This window comes from Mustela putorius, unplaced genomic scaffold (assembly GCF_011764305.1).
Source record: "Mustela putorius furo isolate JIRA1106 unplaced genomic scaffold, ASM1176430v1.1 tig00000127_pilon_pilon_pilon, whole genome shotgun sequence".
Classification (NCBI taxonomy): Eukaryota; Metazoa; Chordata; class Mammalia; order Carnivora; family Mustelidae; genus Mustela; species Mustela putorius.
Window position 1 is genome coordinate 11,568,180 of NW_025421288.1, and position 19,903 is coordinate 11,588,082.

The 19,903-nt window shown below is 38.2% G+C and overlaps 1 protein-coding gene across 8 annotated transcripts in view; it reads left to right on the top strand.

The window, feature by feature from the left end:
• Positions 1-19,903, top strand: part of CUNH11orf80 (chromosome unknown C11orf80 homolog) — a 98,784-nt gene that overhangs the window by 30,399 nt on the left and 48,482 nt on the right. For all 8 annotated transcript variants that reach the window (XM_045065521.1, XM_045065523.1, XM_045065546.1 and 5 more), the window contains one exon: positions 17,040-17,149. In XM_045065521.1, the coding sequence (XP_044921456.1) occupies positions 17,040-17,149 (110 nt within the window). The remainder of the gene's footprint in view (positions 1-17,039; positions 17,150-19,903) is intronic.

The following is a 19,903-nucleotide window of genomic DNA, read 5'->3' on the forward strand; positions in this document are numbered from 1 at the left end:
GTTGCCTTTAACATTTTTTGTAGGGCTGGTTTAATGGTGACAAATTCCTTTAACCTTTGTTTGTCTGGAAAACTCTATCTCTCCTTCTATTCTGAATGATAGTCTTGCTTGATAGAGTATTAGTTGCAGGGTTTTTTTTTTTTTCTTTTAGCACTTTGAATGTATCATGCCACTGTCTTCTGGTCTAAAAAGTTTTTGCTGAAAAATCCCAGGAGAGGGAGAGTGATAGCCTTATGGGATTTTCCCTTGTGTGTAATTGTTTTGTTGCTTTTAAAATTCTTAACCATTACTTTTTGCCATTTTATTTATTATATGTCTTAGTGTGGACTTCCTTGGGTTGATTTTGTTGGGGAGGGTCTCTATACCTTCTGGATCTGGACTTCTGTTTCCTTCCCCAGATTCAGGAAGTTTTCAGCCATCATTTCTTCAGACTAGTTTTCTGCCCCCTTTCTCTCGCTTCTTCTGGGACCCCTATAATGCAAATGTTATACTTGATGGTGTTGCAGAATTCTCTTAAGCCTATTCTTATTTTTTATTATTTTTCTCTCTCCTGTTCCATTTGATCACTTTCCATTACTCTTCCTCCAGGTCACTGATGCATTCTTCTACTTACAGTCTGCTATTCATTCCCTCTAGAATATTTTTGATCTCAGTTATTGAGTTCTTTGCCTCTGATTGGTTCTTTTTTTGCTTTCTTTCTCTTTGCTGAGGGTCACACTGATGTCCTCCACTCTTTTCTCAAATCCACTGATTATCTTTAAGACCATTATTGTAAATTATCTATAAGGTGTATTACTTACCTCCATTTTATTTAGCTCTTTTGCTGTGATTTTGTCCCGTTCTTTAATTTGGGACATATTCTTATGTCTCCTCATTTTGTCTAACTCTCTCTGTCGGTTTCTATGTGTTGGGAAGGTCACCTATGCCTCCTGCTCTTGAAATTAGTGGCCTTATGAAGAAGAGGTCCTGTAGTGTCCTGAAGTACAATGTCCCCTACTCACCAGAACCTCGCATTTCAGGGGTGTCTCCCATGTGTGTTGCATGTGCCCTGCTGAGCTGCACTTGCCTTCATTCCAGTCTTCAGTGGCTCTCTTTGCCAGTAGTGGGCAGTGTTTTGTCCCTGTGTTAGTGGGCCAGGGTGGGGCTACCTTGGGTTTGAGCTTAGTCTGACCAGTCATTTGTCAGAGCTGTGGTAGCCCCAAACTGTAAGGTGGTTTCCCTGTGTTGTCCTGAGAAGTTTTTGTTGGTGGGTGGGGCCTGCAGTCAGACTAGATGTCTACCCACTGCTAGGGCTGCAGTCAGACTGGTGTGTGTGGTTATCTTCCCCTCTCCTCAGGGGAGGAGTCACTTTGGAATTGTGCTAGCCCCTCCAGGGACTGCTTACACACTGCCAGGGTTGTGGCATCATTCTGAATGGGCTCCTGCCAAGGATGTGTTGTTGAAGGGAGTGTGTCCACAAGAGAATACAGGGGCAGGGCCCATGGTACCAGCAAAGTCTGCCAGTCTGCTGCAGGAGAAGACCTGCAGCCACTGTGGAAAACCCCTGCCCAGGCCAGGATGGAGGGGGACACTATAGCAGGAGAATCCTAACAGAGGCATGCTGTTAGCAAGCTAGGTGGAAAGTGTTTGTTCTGTACTGGTTCTTGCAGGAGTCTCTGTATTTAGGCTGGGAGCCAGGGGAGGGAAATGGTGACTGCCGGCTCTTTAATTCCTTTTTTTTTTTTTTTTTTTAAGATTTGCTTATTTTAGAGACAGTGAGAGTATGAGCAGAGGGAGGGACAGAGGGAGAGTGAGAGGAAGAAGCAGACTCCCCGCTGAGCAAGGAGCTTGATGGAGGGCTCAATCCCAGGATCCTGAGATTATGACCCAGCCAAAATCAGACATTTAACCTACTGAACCACTCAGGGCCCCACCTCTCCCCACCGCCTCTGCCACCCCAGCTCTTTTCTTCTTGGAGAAGTCTTAAGTGTTTTTCAAACTGTGGTTTCAATGCTGTATTGCAGCCGGGCTATTTGTTGTACTGTCTCTTTAAGGATGGGAACTCAGTTTCCTATCCCTTCCAGCTCTTCCAGAGTTTAGCTGCTGATTTTTAAAGTTTCAGGCATTAGGCGCTACAGATTGAAAGAACTTGTGAAGTTAGGCGCCTCTAGTTTTCAAAGCCAAATGTTATGGAGATTTGTTATCCTAGTGCAGGTCACCTGTGCCTGGGTTGCCTGGTGTAGGGTCTTTTCTCCCCTCTCTATGCCCTGGTGTCCCTCCCTCCCATGGACAGTCATTTTGGCTCTCGACCTTTTCTGCCCTTCTTAGGATCCTCCTACTCGTCCTCTTCCCCAGAAGTCTCCAAACGTTATTAATTTTTTAAAAAGGAAAATAAAAGGGCATCTGGGTGACTCAGTTGAGCACCTAACTCTTGATCTCACCTTAGGTCTTGATCTCAAGGTCATGAGTTTAAGCCCCACGTTGGGCTCCATGCTGGGTGTGGAGCCTACTTAAAAAACAAATAAGAGGCACCTGGATGGCTCATTCAATTAAGCATCAGACTCTTGATTTCTGTTCAGGTCATGATTAAGATTGAGCCCTGTGTCTGGCTCTGTACCCAGCAGGGTGTCTGCTTGAGATTTTCTCTCTCCCTCTGCCCATCCCCTCGCCCACACTCTCTCAAAAAATAAATAAGTAAAATCTTTAAAACAAACAAAACAACAACAAAAAAACAGGGAAAATATATGTAAATGGAAATGAGCTAAGATAATTAAAACAAACTTGAAAAAGAAGAACATTACTGGAGGGCTTAGCCTACCCTGCAAAGTACTTTCTATGAAGCTACAGTAATTAAGACAGTGTTGACTTGGCATAAAGACAACAGTGGGGAAGAATAGAATCCAGAAATAGGCCCATACTTCTACAGTTGCTTGATTTTTTTTTTAATAAAAGTAAAACAATCCAGTGAGAAAAATATTTAATTGAGGTATAATTGATGTATAACATTATTTAGTTTCAGGTATACAACATAATGAATTGACATTTGTATACATTGTGAAATGATCACTACATTAAGTCTAGTTAACATCTATCACCATAAATAGATGCAAACTTTTTTCTCATGATGGTAGCTTTTAAGATCTATTCTTTTAGCAACTTTCAAATGTGCAATACAGTATTATTAACTGTAGTCACCATGGTGAACATTACATTCTCTTGACTTCTTTATTTTATGACTGGAAGTTTGTATCTTTTGACTCCTGCAGCCCCATCCCTCTACCCAGGAACTACCAGTCTGTTCTCTGTATCTATAAGCTAATGTTTTTCTTTTTTTCTTTAAGATTTAATTTATTTGGTTGAGAGAGACAGCACAAGCAGGGGGGTGGGAGGGGCAGAGGGAGAGGGAGAAGCGGACTCCCCATTGAGCAGGGAGCCCAACATGATCCCTGAGATCATGTCCTGAGCCAAAGGCAGACGCTTAATCTACTGAGCCATGCAGGTGCCTCTCATTTTTTTCTTTAAGATTCCACGCATAAGTGAGATCACAAGATATTTGTCTTTCTTTATTTGACTTCACTTAGCATAATGCCCTTATTGTTCATCTGTGTTGTCACTAAGAGCAAGATTTCATTTTTCTAAAGGTTCAATAATATTCCTGTGTGTGTGTGTGTGTGTATGTGTGTGTGCTGTATTTTCTTTATCTATTTGTCTACTAGTGGAGACTTAGGTTGTTTCCATGTTGTGGCTATTGTAAATAATGCTGCAATAACATGTGTTGCATATATCTTTTCAAATTAGTGTTTTTGTTGTCTTTATGTAAATAGCCAGAAGTGGAGTTGCTGGATCATATGGTAGTTATAATGTTAATTTTCTGAAGAAGCTTCATACTGTTTTTCTTAGTGTTTGCACCAATTTACATTCTCACCAGTAGTGCACAAGGGTTCACTTTTCTCCACATCCTCGCCAACACTTTATTATTATCTTTTTGGTAATAGCCATTCTGACAGGTGTGAGGTGATACCTCATTGTGGTTTTGATTTGCATTTCCCTGATGACTAGTGATATTGAGCGTCTTTTCATGTATGTATTGGCCATCTGTATATCTTCTTTAGAAAAATGTCTATTCATATCCTTTGCCCATTTTTTAATCAGATTGTTTGGGTTTTTTGCTCATATATTTGTATGAGTGCTTTATATATTACAGATATCAACTCCTTATTTAGATATATAATTTGCAGGTTTTTTTCTCACTTTCAGTAAGTTGCCTTTTTTTTTGGTTTGTTTGTTTTGTTTTGTTTTCCTTAGCGCTGCAGAAGATTTTAGTTTGATGTAGTCACACTTGGTTATTTTAATTTTTGTTGCCTTTGTTTTTGGGTGTGAAATCCCAAAAACTAATTGGCAAGACCAGTATCAAAAAACTTCCTGTCCGTTTTCTTCTAGGAGTTTTATGATTTCAGGTCTTAACATTCAGGTCTTTTTTTTTTTAAAATATTTTATTTATTTGTTTGACAGACAGATCACAGGTAGGCAGAGAGGCAGGCAGAGAAAGAGGAGGGGAAGCAGGCTCCCTGCTGAGCAGAGAGCCCGATGCGGGGCTCGATCCCAGGACCCTAGGACCCTAGGACCATGACCTGGGCCGAAGGCAGAGGCTTTAACCCACTGAGCCACCCAGGCGCCCCTTGACAATCAGGTCTTTAATCCATTTGAGTTAATTTTCATGTATGGTGTAAAATAATGTTCCAGTTTCATTCTTTTGCAAAGCATTTACATTTTTAATTTGAAAATAATTTTAGATTTACAGAAGAGTTGTAAAAACAGTACAAAGAATTCTTATATACTCTTCATCCAGCTTCCCCTACAGTTGGTACTTTAAGTACCTATAGTGCAGTTATCAAAACTGAGAAATTAACATTGGTAAAATAATACTAACTAAACTACAAACTTCATTAGATTTTACCAGTTTTTCTACTAATGTTCTTTTTCGGTTCCTGGATCTATTACAGGATCTCACTTTTCATTTTATTGTTATGTTTTATTAATCTCTTTCAGTCTGTGACAGTTTCTCAGTGTTCCTATTTTTTCATGACCTTGATACTTTTGAAGAGTATTTGTCAGGTATTTTTTAGAATGTCTTGCAGTTAGAGATTGTGTGATATTTTCTTATATTAGATTGATGTTATGCATTATTGGGAACAATACCACAGAGATGATGTATTCATTTCATTGTATCATATGAAGGAACTAATGATATTGAGGTCTTTTTCTTAGTGAAATTTACCTTGGTCATTTAGTTAAAACCACATTGAGATACCGCCTTACACCAGTTAGGATGACTAAAATTAACGAGACAGTAAAAAACAAGTGTTGGAGAGGATGTGGAGAAAGGGGAACCCTCTTACACTGTTGATGGGTATGCAAGTTGGTGTAGCCACTTTGGAAAACAGTATGGGGATTCCTTAAAAAAATTAAAAATAGAGCTACCCTATGACCCTGCATTTGCACTACTGGGTATTTACCCCCAAGATGCAGATGTAGTGAACAGAAGGGCCATTTGTACCCCAATGTTCATAGCAGCAATGGCCACAGTTGCCAAACTGTGGAAAGAACCAAGATGCCCTTCAACAGACAAATGGGTAAAGAAGATATGGTCCATATATACAATGGAATATTATGCCTCCATCAGAAAGGATGAATACCCAACTTTTGTATCAACATGGACGGGACTGGAAGAGATTATGCTGAGTGAAGTAAGTCAAGCAGAGAGAGTTAATTATTATATGGTTTTACTTATCTGTGGATCATAAGGAATAACACAGAGGACATTGGGAGATGGAGAGAAGAAGTGAGTTGGGGAAAATTGGAGGGGGAGACAAACCATGAGAGACTGTGGCCTCTGAGAAACAATCTGAGGATTTTGGAGGGAAGAGGGGAGGGGGTTGAATGAGCCTGGTGGTGGGTATTATGGAGGGCACATATTGCATGGAGCACTGGGTGTGGTGCATAAACAACAAATTTTGGAACACTGAAAAAAATTAAATTAAAAAGAAGAAAGAGGGGCACCTGGGTGGCTCAGTTGGTTGAGTGCTGCCTTTGGCTCAGGTCATGGTCCCAGGTTCCTGGGATGTAGTCCTGCATCAGGCTCTCTGCTTATGAGGGAGCCTGCTTCCCCCCTCTTTCTCTGCCTGCCTCTCTGTCTACTTGTGATCTCTCTCTCTCTCTCTGTCAAATAAATAAATAAAATCTTTTATTAAAAAAAAGAAGAAAGAAAAATATCTTTTGTATTTGCTTATTTATTTATGGTGTTCTTCATTTCTTCCTTCCCATTGGGTTTTCTTCTAAAGAACATCCTTTAGCATTTCTTATAGTCAAGTCTTCTGCCAACAAGTTATTTAATCTTCTGTTTATCTTAAAATGTCTTTATCTTGGAGATGCCTGGGTGGTTCAGTCAGTTAAGCATCTGCCTTTGGCTGTTTATGACCTTAGGGTCCTGGGATCGAACCCTGCATCAGGCTCCCTGCTTAGTGGGGAGTCTGCTTCTCCATTTCCCTCTGCCTCTCTCTCAGCTCATTCTTTTTCCCTTTCAAAGAAATAAGTAAGGGACACCTTGGTGGCTCAGTCATTAAGCATCTGCCTGCAGCTCAAGTCATGATCCTGGGGTCCTGGGATCAAGCTCTACATCGGGTTCCCTGCTCGGCAGGAAGCCTGCTTCTCCCTCTGCCACTCCCCCTGCTTGTGTTCCTGCTCTCGCTATCTCTTTCTCTGTCAAATAAATAAAATCTTTAAAAATAAATAAATAAAATCTTTTAAAAAATACCCTAAAAATTAGAATGTCTTTATCTTACCATTATTTTAAAAGGATATTTCAGTGGATTTGAAATTCTAGTTTGACAGTATTTTAAAAGATGTTCCATTGGGGCGCCCAGGTGGCTCAGTGGGTTGGGCCCTCTGCCTTCGGCTCGGGTCATGATCCCAGGGTCCTGGGATTGAGCCCCGCATCAGGCTGGCTGCTTGGCGGGAAGCCTGCTTCCCCCTCTCTCTCTGCCTGCCTCTCTGCCTACTTGTGATCTCTGCCTGTGGGATGGATAAATAAAATCTTAAAAAAAAAAAAAGATGTTCCATTGTCTTAGGGATTCCATTGTTTCTCAGAAGAAGTTAGCTGTAATTCATATTATAGTTCCTCTGTATGTAATATGTGCTTTTTCCCCAGCTTGTTTCAAGATTCTCTACTTTTTTTTTTTATTAATCACTTTGTCCATTATGTACTTAGGTGTGATTTTATTTGCATTTATCCTACTTGGAGTTTGCTGAGCTTTTCACATCTTAATAGTTTTCATCAAATTAAAATAATTTATCCATGATTTTTTCCTATTTTTCCTGTCCCATTCCACTTTCTTTTCCTTCTAGAACTCACATTATACATGTTGTGACTGGTTGGTATTGTTCTATAGGTCTCTAGGATTCTATTCATTTTTCTTGAATCCCTTTTCCTCTACTGTTTAGATTGGGTAATTTTTGTTCTTTGTCTTCAATAATTTCACTGATTCTTCTTCCATATCTAATCTATTAAAACTGTCCAGAAAATTCTTCATTTCAGTTATTGAACTTTACAGTTGTAGAATTTCCATTTTGGTTCTTCTTTTACAGTGTACATTTTTCTGCTGATATTTCCTATCAGTTGACTAATTTAAACTACCTTTATGCCTTTGAACCTATTTATAATAGTTTGTGCTTTAAAGTCTCTCCCAAATGTAGTAATTATTATAGGCTTGGTTTTTTATGGCTTTTTTTCATATAAGTTACCTTTTTTTCTTTGCATGTCTCGTAAATCATTATTTTATATTGGATAATATGTTCATATTTTATATTCAGTTTTATGTCCAAGGAGTGTTGATTTTTGTTCTAGCAGGCTAATCACCTTAACCCTGTGTTGGCTTGTTTTTGTACATTTTATAGAGTTGGTATGTAGAAACCCAAGTCATTTTACAAACTCTTCTAACTTGATACCACACAACATCCAAATTATCTTTAATGTGGATCTTGTTGAGACTGTTTTGTTTTGTTTTGTTTTTTAGGGTAGATCAAGAACAGATTTCCTCTACAAAGTGTTTTTTTTTTTCCCCTACTAAAGCCTTACTTTTTTGGCCTGTTAGCTGGATACCATCAGTTTTATCAAGGTCTCTCCATTCTGGTTAGACCTGAAAGCCAACATTTTCTAGCACTGCTTGACCATTCTTGTTCCATTCTCAACACCATTGCAGCTGTTCTCTGGGAAATTTTATACAGTCTCACTGGTACATGAATAGCCCACCTTTTGGCCAAGGACTCATTGGGAGCTCCCACACAGACTTTGAATACCCACTTCTTCATAGGTTCCTCCCCTCCAGTGCCCTGCCTTATAGAATCCAGGTACTTTGGCAATTCTGAACTCTGTTCTGTGTCTCCTCATCTTACTGGAACCGCTGTATTCTGCTTGGGCTCTAGGTCCCTGCTCAGTGGACAAGAAAATTTCCATAGGCAGACATCCAGGGCAATCATAATTTTACCTCAGGAATTTCCCTTCTGTCAGGGATAACAGTCTTGTGCTCTCTCTTATCCAGACCCTGAAAACAACTGATTCATATATTTTATCTAGTTTTATAGTAGCTTTTGGTGGGAAGGCTGATTTGGTACCTGTTATTTCATCATTGTTGGATAGAGAAGTTCCAGTATATTGTTCTGATGTATACTCTCATTGCCACACTATTGAACTTTTGCTACTTCATCTTTAACAGTTGAAGAGTTATGTGAGGAGATAGTTTGGTATTGTTGATGATATAATTCTTTTGTTCTTATCCCCACAGTATCCTAGCAAAAAGGTGCAAACATTTTTAAATATTTTGTTTATTTGAGAGAAAGAGGAAACATGAGCAGGAGGGGGCGGGCTGAGGGAGAGGAAGAAGCAGACTCCCCACTGAGCAGGTAGCCCGATGTGGGGCTCCATTCCAGGACCCTGGGATCATGACCTTAGTCGAAGGCAGATGCTTAACAGCCTGAGCCACCCAGGTGCCCAAAAAAGTGCAAATTTAGAATCATTTTTGAGTGGCCATGCTGGTTTATTTAGTTTATTTTGTTATTTCACCAAGAGCTTGTAGAACATAATGTTTAAAGCTGCTCATTCTTTAATGATAGTTTGATTCTCTTAAAAGTCCAGATTCAAGTTAGTTTTTTTCTGGGCTTTGACAATAATACTTAATTATTTTCTGGCATGTAGTATTGCCGATAGGAAGTCTAACATGTATCTGGGTGATTTCCTTCTCTTTTGTAGTGTTTAGGGTTTTCTCTTTATCTTTGTTATTCTGGGTTTCAATGTGATATATTCAGTTGTGTGATTTTTTTGTGCCTTTTTTTTTAAAGAAATTTATCATGCTTGGCATTTGGTAAATTTATTCAAATAGGACTTACATCTGTCTTTGTTATAATTCTCAGTTATTTATTCTGGACCTATATTTTAAATGAAAATTTTTAGTATTTCTTTTTAAAATCTATCTTCAATGTCCTTAGGGATGTGCCTATTTTGGACATTTCATATAAATGATATAATACAATATGTAAACTTTTGTGTCTAGTTTCTCTCTCTCTTTTTCTTTCTTAAAATTTGTTTATTTATTTATTTGACAAAGAGATAGAGCCAGAGAGAACAAACTGGGCGGAACAAACTGAGCAGAGGGAGAAGGAGATGCAGGCATCTCCCTGAGCATGGAGCCCAATGTTGGGTTTGATCCCAGGACCCTGAGAGCAAGGTTTGACCCCAGGTTTGATCCCAGGACCCTAGGAGCAAGACCTAAGCCAAAGGCAGACACTTAACCAACACCACCCAGGTACCCTTTGTCTGGGTTCTTTCATTAAGCATAACATAATGTTTTCCAGATTTATCCATGTTATAGCATGTAATAGAACTTAATTTATTTTGTATGGTTGAAGATATTACATATTTTGTTAATCTGTTTATTTCTGATAGACACTCAGGTTGTTTTTACCTTTTCCTACTATGAATCATGCTGCTATGAAAGAGTCAAGTAGAATGGAACTGGAGGCTAGTATGCTAAGTTAAATAAGTCAATCAGAGAAAGATAATTATCATATGATCTCACTGATACAAAGAATTTGAGAAACGAGACAGGATCATAGGGGAAGGGAGGAAAAAAATGAAACAAGATGAAACCAGGGAGGGAGACAAACCAAGAGACTCTCAATCTCAGGAAACAAACTGAGGGTTGCTAGACGGAAGTGGGGTAGGAGGGATAGGATGGCTGAGTGATGGACACTGGGGAGGGTCTGTGCCATGGTGAGTGCTGTGAATTGTGTAAGACTGATAAATCACAGACCTGTACCCCTGAAACAAATAATACATTATATTTTAATTAAAAAAAAAAGAAAGATTCAAGTACTACCTTCTTTTAAATGTGTTCTTTTATAGTTACTAATCTGCTTTCCATAACATTTTCATTTTAAATACTGTATCTTTAATTTCCAAGATTTTTAACAGGGTTTTCCTCCCTTAAATTTTCTGTTTAATCAATGGCAGTATATTCTTTTTTGAAAAAAATTTTTATTTTAGTATAGTTGACACAGAATGATACATTAATTTCAGGTATACAGCATAGTGATTCAACATCTATATATGTTATGCTATGCTCAACACAAGTGTAGCTACCATCTGTCACCATACAACACTATTACAACATCATTGACTATATTCCCGCTATACTTCTTATCCCATAACCTATTCATTCCATAATGAGAAGCCTATAACTGTTATTCCCCATTCCCCATTTTACCCATCTCCTATCCCTCTCCCCTCTAACAACCATCAGTTGGTTCTCTGTTATTTATAGGTCTGATTCTTTTTGTTTGCTTGTTTTTTCATTTGTTTTGTTTTTTAGATTCCAGTTATGAGTGAAACTTATATGGTATTTGTCTTTCTCAACCTAACTTATTTCACTTAGAGTACCATCCATGTGGTCCCAAATGAACCCAATTTTTACAGCTGTGTAATATTCCTGTGTGTGTGTATGTATGTGTGTACACCACATCTTTATTCATTTGTCTTTCAGTGGACACTTGGTTTGCTTCCATATCTTGACCATTGTAAATAATGCTGCAGTCAGCACAGCGGTGCATATGTCTTTTTGAATTAGTTTTTTCCTTTTTGTTTGTGTAAATGCCCGGGAGTGGAATTATTGGATCATATGGTAGTTCTATTTTTAATTTTTTGAGGAAACTCCATACTGTTTTCAACAGTGGATATACCAATTTATTCTCCCACAAACAGTGCATGACAGTTCCTTTTTGTCCATATTCCTGCCACATGAATTCTTATTTTTCATTCGAACCATTCAAAAGTATAAGGTGATATCTTATTTTGGTTTTGATTTGCATTTCCATGATGATTAGTGATGCTGAACATCTTTTTATGTGTCTGTTGTTCATGTGTCTTTTCATGGCCATCTGTATGTCTTTTTTTAGAGAAATGTCTATTCAGATCATCTGCCCATTTTTAGTTGGATTATTTGTGAGGTTTTGGTGGTATTCTTTATTTTGGATATCAGCCCCTTATCAGGCATATCATTTGTACATATCTCCTTTCATTTGGTAGGTTGCCCATTTTATTTTTATTTTTTTTAATTTAAATTCTAGTTAAAATAGGTTGCCTTTTGGTTTGTTGATAGTTTCCTTTTCAGATTTTTTTTTTTAATTTTGTTTCCTCATGTATAAGTTTTACTAGTTGATATGTGTCACATTTTTCATGGTATTGATCTTTGTTCATTGGTAATTTTTAGTTAAGAGTTAATTGTCCATCATCTATTTGTTTTGAACATGTCCTGCATCGATAAGCTTCCAGTAGGAGGTTGTCTGTTGCTGAGCCCTAATCTTGCAGGAGTGTGTGTGTGTGTGTGTGTTTAAATTTTGCTTGAGTGGCAAGATAGAAAGCATCTTAATAGATTATAGAAAGCATCTTAATAGATTATATCATTCTGAGTCTTGTTTCCACTTCTATGACATAGCTGTTAAGGCCCTCAATCTGCATCATTGATGCTGCTGCTAGCATCACTTGACTTTAACCAACTCTCTAGTAGACAGGTGACAAATCTCTGGCTGTTGTTCATATTTTGGTTCTTTGTTTAGATCCCCTATGTGTGGCCTGTGCAGATCTTGGCCTGTGTGGATCTTGTTCTTAAACTTGTGGCTGTTGCAATATTAGCCCCATTTTTTCCCTCTAGTCCAAGCCCCACATATGGTGTGCATCTTTGGTCCTTTCCTACCGTTGTAGATTCTTTCTCTTTTTCCTTTCTGAAAATGAGGAAAATATACCTTTCCATTTCTGGTCTATAAAAATTTCTCTCTTTTTCTCACCACGACTATGTATTAAGTTGTAGACATACTTGTTTTAATAGGTGATGGGGATTTAGGAGTGCACTTGAGACAGGCACTGAGTGATGTATGGAAGTGTTGAATCACTATTATTGTACACCTGAGACTAATATTACACTGTATATTAATTAAATATGCTCTAAATTTAAAACTTTAAAATATTTGTTTTATCATTTTATGTGTTCGAATAGGAAGATGCAGTTTTAACTTATGCTCAACTTATCTTGAAATAGAAGTTTTATTTCAATATTAATATTAGTTTTACTTATAATAATAAATTTTATTTATAATAATAATTTATAATAGTATTAGTTTTATTGTTCTGGTTTTCACATTTAACTCTAGTCACTCCATCTGGATTTTGATTTATGTGTGGGTGTGAAGTGAGGCAATTGAAATTGATTTCCCTCAAATCAGTACATATTTTATTTGAATTGTTATGATTTCTTGAGTCCTTAGTTTGTTTTTTTAATTTTTTAAAAAAGATTTTATTTATTTATTTGACAGGTAGAGATCATAAGTAGGCAGAGAGGGGAAAGCAGGCTCCCTGCTGATACGGATACAGGGCTCATCCCAGGAACCTGAGATCATGACCTGAGCCAAAGGCAGAGGCACTTTTCCCTGTTCTTTACTGTATTGGTACTTCAAAGACAAGGTAGATTTCAGGAACAAATTTTTTCTTACTTTACAGAAAAGTAATTTAATTACAGTGAAAAAAGGGGGTCACCTAAGGTCAGAAAGTTGGTCAGTGTTAAAACTGAAGATTGATTCAAGTCATCTTGGGTCAGTGTCAAGTTCACTAAATTTCAGTGTAGCATAACCTTGCTACTTTAATATCCTATGCTTTATGACTGAATTATATTTGAAAAACAATGGCAAGAAAAATACTACCCATTAAGATTGATAGCCAGGTCCTGATAATGTTCATACTTTTTGAGATGGTTAAAGCTTTATTAGATGTGTAGTATGATGCTGTAGGAGAAAGTTGTACTATTAGGATGTATTTTGTTATCAGGTTTTTAAGGTTGAATTCTTGTATAATATCAGCATTGTCAACCTCATATACAAGGTAGAGCTTGTATAATTCTTTATTCATCTGTAGTTCTTTATTATAATAGTACTGTGGAAGGGCAATAAGGGGTGACATTTATAAAATGGGATATTTGGGGGTTTTTTCCTTTATAGTATGAGTGCCAGGGTACAGAAAAGAAGAACATTGATGCAAATTTTGATGATGCAGGACCTGCTGGTGCTTTGTGGAAAGATAGTTCTAAGTCTACATATGTAAATACACCAAGTGGTTAACTTATGAATTAAATTAGCAAGAATTTGCTTTACTTCGTTAGAGACTGCCTTTACTTTGTTAGAGACTGGCACAAACCCAGTATGTTGTTAACAAACATACTTTCAACCATTCTGAGTTTATCTTTATGTATGGTGTAAGAGAACGGTCGAGTTTCATTCTTTTCTACACAGCTGTCCAGTTTTCCCAGCACCATTTATTGAAGAGACTGTCTTTTTTTCCTGCTTTGTTGAAGATTATTTGACCAGAGTTGAGGGTCCATATCTGGTTTCTCTACTCTGTTCCATTGGTCTATGTGTCTGTTTTTGTGCCAGTACCATGCAGTCTTGGTGATCACAGCTTTGTAATATAACTTGAAATTAGGCAATGTGATGCCCCTAGTTTGTTTTTCTTTTTCAACATTTCCTTGGTGATTCGGGGTCTTTTCTGATCCCATACAAATTTTAGGATTGTTTGTTCCAGTGCTTTGAAAAATGCTGATGGTGTTTTGATCAGGATGGCATTGAAAGTATAGATTGCTCTGGGCAGCATAGACATTTTAACTATGTTTATTCTTCGATCCATGAACATGGAATGTTTTTCCATCTTTTTTTGTCTTCTTCAATTTCTTTCATGAGTGTTCTGTAGTTCCTCGAGTATGGATCCTTTATGTCTTTGGTTAGGTTTATTCCAAGGTATCTTATGATTTTTGATGCTATTGTAAATGGAACCATTCTCTAATTTCCCTTTCGACAGGTTCATTGTTAGTGTATAAGAAAGCAGCTGATTTCTGTGCACTGATTTTGTATCCTGCCACAATACGAATTGCTGTATGAGTTCTAGTAATTTCGGGGTGGAGTCTTTGGGTTTTCCACATAAAGTGTCATGTCATCTACGAAAAGAGAGAGTTTGACTTCTCCTTTGCCAATTTGAATACATTTTATTTCTTTTTGTTGTCTAATTGTTGTTGCTAGGACTTCTAGTACTATGTTGAACAATAGTGGTGAGAGTGGGCATCCTTGTTGTGTTCCTGATCTCAGTGGGAAGGCTCTCAACTTTTCCCCATTGAGCATGATATTCACTGTGGGTTTTTCACAGATGGATTTTATGAAGTTGAGAAATGTTCCTCTATCCCTATACTCCGAAGAGTTTTAATCAGGAAAGGATGCTGTAGTTTGTCAAATGCTTTTTCTGCATTAATTGAGAGGACCGTGTGGTTCTTCCCTCTTTTCTTATTAATTTGTTCTATCACATTGATTGATTTGTGAATGTTGGACCATCCTTGCATCCCAGGAATAAATCCCACCTGGTCATGGTGGATAATCTTTTTAATGTACTGTTGGATCCTATTACTAGGATCTTGTTGAGAATTTTGGCATCCATATTTATCAGGGATATTGGTCTGAAATTCTCCTTTATGAGGGGGTCTTTGCCTGGTTTGGGGATCAAGGTAATGCTGGCTTCGTAGAAAGAGGCTGGAAGTTTTTCTTCTGTTTCTGTTTTTTGAAAAAGCTTCAGGAGAATATGTATTATTTCTTCTTTGACTGTTTGGTAGAATTTCCCAGGGAATCTAGCAGATCCTTAACTCTTGTGTTTTGAGAGGTTTTTGATCACTGCTTCAATCTTGTTACTAGTTATTGGTCTATTCAGGTTGTCAATTTCTTCCTGTTTCAGTCTTAGAAACTTATAGGTTTCCAGGAATGCATCCATTTCTTCTAGATTGCTTAACTTATTGGCATATAGCTGTTGATAATAATTTCTGATGATCATTTCTATTTCCTTTGTGTTGGTTGTGGTCTCTCCCCTTTCATTCATAATTTTTGTTAATTTCGATCCTTTCTTTTTTCTTTTGGATTGGTCTGGCCAGTGGTTTATCAATCTTATTAATTCTTTCAAAGAACCAGCTTCTAGTTTCGTTGATGTGTTCTACTGTATCTCTAGTTTCTAACTCATTGATCTCTGCTTTAATCTTAATTATTTCTCTTCTTGTGCATGGAGTAGGCTTAAGAAGATATGGTTTATATATACAATGAAGTATTACTTAGCCATCAGAAGGGATGAATACCCAACTTTTGCATCAACATGGATGGGACTGGAGGAGATTATGCTGAGTGAAATAAGTCAAGCAGAGAAAGTCAATTGTCATATGGTTTTACTTACTTGTGAAACATAAGGAATAACATAGAAGGCATTAGGAGAAGGAAAGGAAAAGTGAAGGGAGGTGGATTGGAAGAGGAGATGAGCCTTGAGAGACTGTGGACTCTGAGAAACAAACTGAGGGTTTTAGAGAAGAGGGGGATGAGAGGATGGGTGAGCCTGGTGGTGGGTATTAAGGAGGGCACGGATTGCATGGAGCACTGGGTATTATACGTAAACAATAAATCTTGAAACACTTCATCAAAAACTAATGAAGTGTTGTATGGTGACTAACATAACACAATTTAAAAAATACTATATTAGATAAATGCTTGAGACGTCATTCTTGAATTTTTCTGCTTTCAGTTCTTAATTAGCTCACTAACTGGGTTTGAGTTTATTAAATAATGAGTTAATTGATGGGCCCAGCACACTTCCACTGCGCAACTCTGCTAATAATGAGTTGATTTATTAAAAAATACAAGAATATGGGGTGCCTGGGTGGCTCAGTGGGTTAAAGCCTCTGCCTTCAGCTCAGGTCATGATCCCGGGGTCCTGGGATCAAGCCCCTCATCGGGCTCTCTGCTCGGTGGACAGCCTGCTTCCTCCACTCTCTCTCTCTGCCTGCTTCTCTGCCTGCTTGTGATCTCTGTCTTTTAAATAAATAAATAAATAAATAAAATTTTAAAAAATTTAAAAAAATACAAGAATATAAGCTAGAGGGGTGCCTGGGTGATTCAGTTGTTAAGTGCCTGTCTTAGGCTCAGGTCATGATCCCAGGGCCCTGGGATCAAGCCCTGCATTGAGCTCCCTGCTCATTGGGAAGCCTGCTTCTCCTCTCACTCCCCCTGCTTGTGTTCCCTCTCTCACTGTCTCTCTGTCAAATAAATAAATAAAGTCTTAAAAAAAAAAGAATATAAGCTAGAGCTATCAGCTTTGAAGATTTCTGGCTTTGCACATGACCTTGTGGAAATTAACTGAAAATACAAATTGATTTAGCAAATGTGAAAAATTGAAAACATGAGATTAAATGTCTTAACCCCATAAAGTAATTCTAAATGTTCAAGCAATTTGCTGATGCATAGCCATTTCCAGTCATATTTTGAATTTTGCAGATAATCTTTTCATCAGGGAAATGCCTTCTTGGCTCATCAGTTTAATAAACAATTCCAGAAATTCTGGTGCTTTTCCAAACTGCTTTTTCTTTTTGTCACCATTTCTTCTCACACAGAAATACAATCTCTACTGCCTGGATTCTCTGCAAAACTGAATTGGACTTCAGAGGAAGCCAGTTATTCTCAGGACATATCAGGGGTAACACCCTTCCAGATGATTTTTGAGGCAAGTTTGTTGTGGTTCTATAAATTACTGATGTCTTAATTCTTATTTTTCTACAAATCCAGTAAAGCCTAGGTCCATCACAGTTCCAAGCTGAAATAAGGCGTTGGTTCCCAGACTTCTCTGTGCAGATGTTGAAACGCTTGGTAGCTTCCAAAATACTGGTATTTGTGTCCCACTCCAAGAGGCTGTGATTTAAGTGTTCTACGGTGCAGTGTTAGTTTGCTCATTTGGCCATTAAAAAAAAAATACTACGGATTGAGTGGTTAAAAAATAGACTTATTTCCTCATACTTTTGGAGGCTAGAAGTTTAAGATTAAAGTGGCTAGTCATTGTTTCCTCACATGGCCTTTCCTCTGTACGTGAAGAGAGAATACTCTTGTGTCTTTCTCCTCTGTAAGGACACCTGTCTTATCACATTAGGGCTCCATGTTTATGACCTCACTTAACCTTAATTATGTTTTTAAGGTTCTATCTCCAACTATAGTCACATGGGGGGCTGGGCTTCAATGTGTGAATTTTGGGAGATACAATTTAGTCCATACTGATGGAGCTTGGGCTTTGGAATATTTTTGAAATTCCAGATGGGAAAAAATCCCAGTTGATTCCTAATGTGCAGATAAATTTGAGAGCCACCGAAACAAGCCATTATTTGAATTTGGATCTCCTGAAAAAGAAAATAAAAATGGATTCTCAGTGCAGATGCTATTTGGATACATTTTTATTAAGTTGGCTTAAAGATCTTTATTGATTTATTTGAAGCTCAGATTTATGAGGGTGACTGTGGAGTTCTCCATTCTCTTTAACAAATCTCTGATCCCCTATCTTTCTTTCCTTTGAGTTTGTGGAGTCATAAAGAATTAGAATTTTTTTTTTTAAAGATTTTATTTATTTATTTGTCAGAGATAGAGCGCGAGCGAAAGCGAGCACAGGCAGACAGAGTGGAGGGCAGAGTCAGAGGGAGAAGCAGGCTCCCCGTGGAGCAAGGAGCCCGATGTGGGACTTGATCCCAGGACGCAGGGATCATGACCTGAGCCGAAGGCAGCTGCTTAACCAACTGAGCCACCCAGGCGTCCCTAGAATTTTTTTTTAAGACTTTATTTAGGGGCACCTGGGTGGCTCAGCCAGTTAAGCATCTGCCTTTAGCTCAGTAGAGAGCCTGCTTCTCCCTCTCCCTCTGCTGCTCCTCCTGCTTGTGCCCTCTCTCTGTCAAATAAATAAAATCTTTAAAAAAAGAGAGAGAGGTTTGACAAAGCACAAGCCAGGGTTGGGGGGATGCAGGATTGGGCGGAGGGAGAGGGAGAATGCTCCCCCCTGAACAGGGAGCCCAATGAAGGGCTTGATCCCACGGGTCTGAGATCAGGACCTGAGCCAAAGGCAGTTACTTAACTGACTGAGCCACTCAGGAGCCCCAGAACTAGAGTACTTTAAATATTCTCCCAAGAAACATTTGGGAAGCCTTTCTTTTTTTGGACAATTATATGCTCCTTCTCAAAGGAAATGGGTGCAGTATTGCGACAATAGATATCTCTGGCTGTGCTTTATCTTCTTTAGGGGAATGATGGGTAAACAATCTGGAGCAATTAATGGTTAGTCGACTCTGAAACTATTAATTTCAAGTAGCAATAAAAAAAGCTGATTTCAATGAACCAAGGAAAGCAGTTCTAGAAAAGGAGATCATGTGTTTTAACCAGTTTAAACAAACAAGTATTTTTATAACTAACATTTATATATTATTTAAGCCTCCTGACAGTTTTGTGAAGTGGGTAGAACAGGGATTATCCCCCCATTTTACAGATGCAAGAACCCTGAGATTCAGAGAGTTCAATTGATTTACCCAAGGTCATGCGAAAGTTAAGTGACAGAATTAGAATTTGAACCAAAGTCTTACTCATTTTATTCAGGTCTGTTTAAATATTTATTCACTCATTCAGGAGCCTGTGTTTGCTCAAGTTGGCCTCACTGTGCTAGATGTTGAAGGTACAGAGTCCCAAGACACATTACTTGATAAAGGAAAAGATAAACAAGCAAACAAATAATTACAAATACAGTGTAATATGTATCATATGTACGTTTCAAAAGATTTTCTTGGGGGGGGACACCTGGGTGGCTCAGTGGGTTAGAGCCTTTGCCTTCGGCTCAGGTCATGATCCCCGGGTGCTGGGATCAAGCCCTACATCGGGCTCTTTGCTTGGCTGGGAGCCTGCTTCCCTTCCTCTCTCTCCGTGCCTATCTCTCTGCCTACTTGTGATCTCTGTCAAATAAATAAATAAAATCTTAAAAAAAAAAAAAAAAGATTTTCTGGGTATAAGGGATTCAGAGACTTGAAAGAATAGGAAGTTGTCTTCAGACTTACGGAGTTTGTCTCATTTTTTTTTTCTTATTGCAAAAGCAGTGTTTCCCTCAGGAAAATCAAAGAGAGCATTTAAAACACAGATAATTTGACTTAATCGTGGTAGCCACTGTTAACATCTTGGTGTGCATCTTTTCACGCAAGGGTGAGGCATTTCAGTGTCAGGTTTTTAGAATAGTACAGTTCCAAACTAGGCCATGGAAATAGGTGGAAATGCGTGGATGTCAAGGTCACTGGAGTTGAAGAGGTCAGGAATTTGTGAGACTTAAGTTGTTCCTTAGGCCATCAACTTGGATGAGGAAGTCAGCCCAGTTGATGGCAGCTCTTTTTTTTTTTTTTTTAATATTCTTATTTATTTCTTTGACAGAGAAATCACAAGTAGGGAGAGAGAGGCTGGCAGAGAG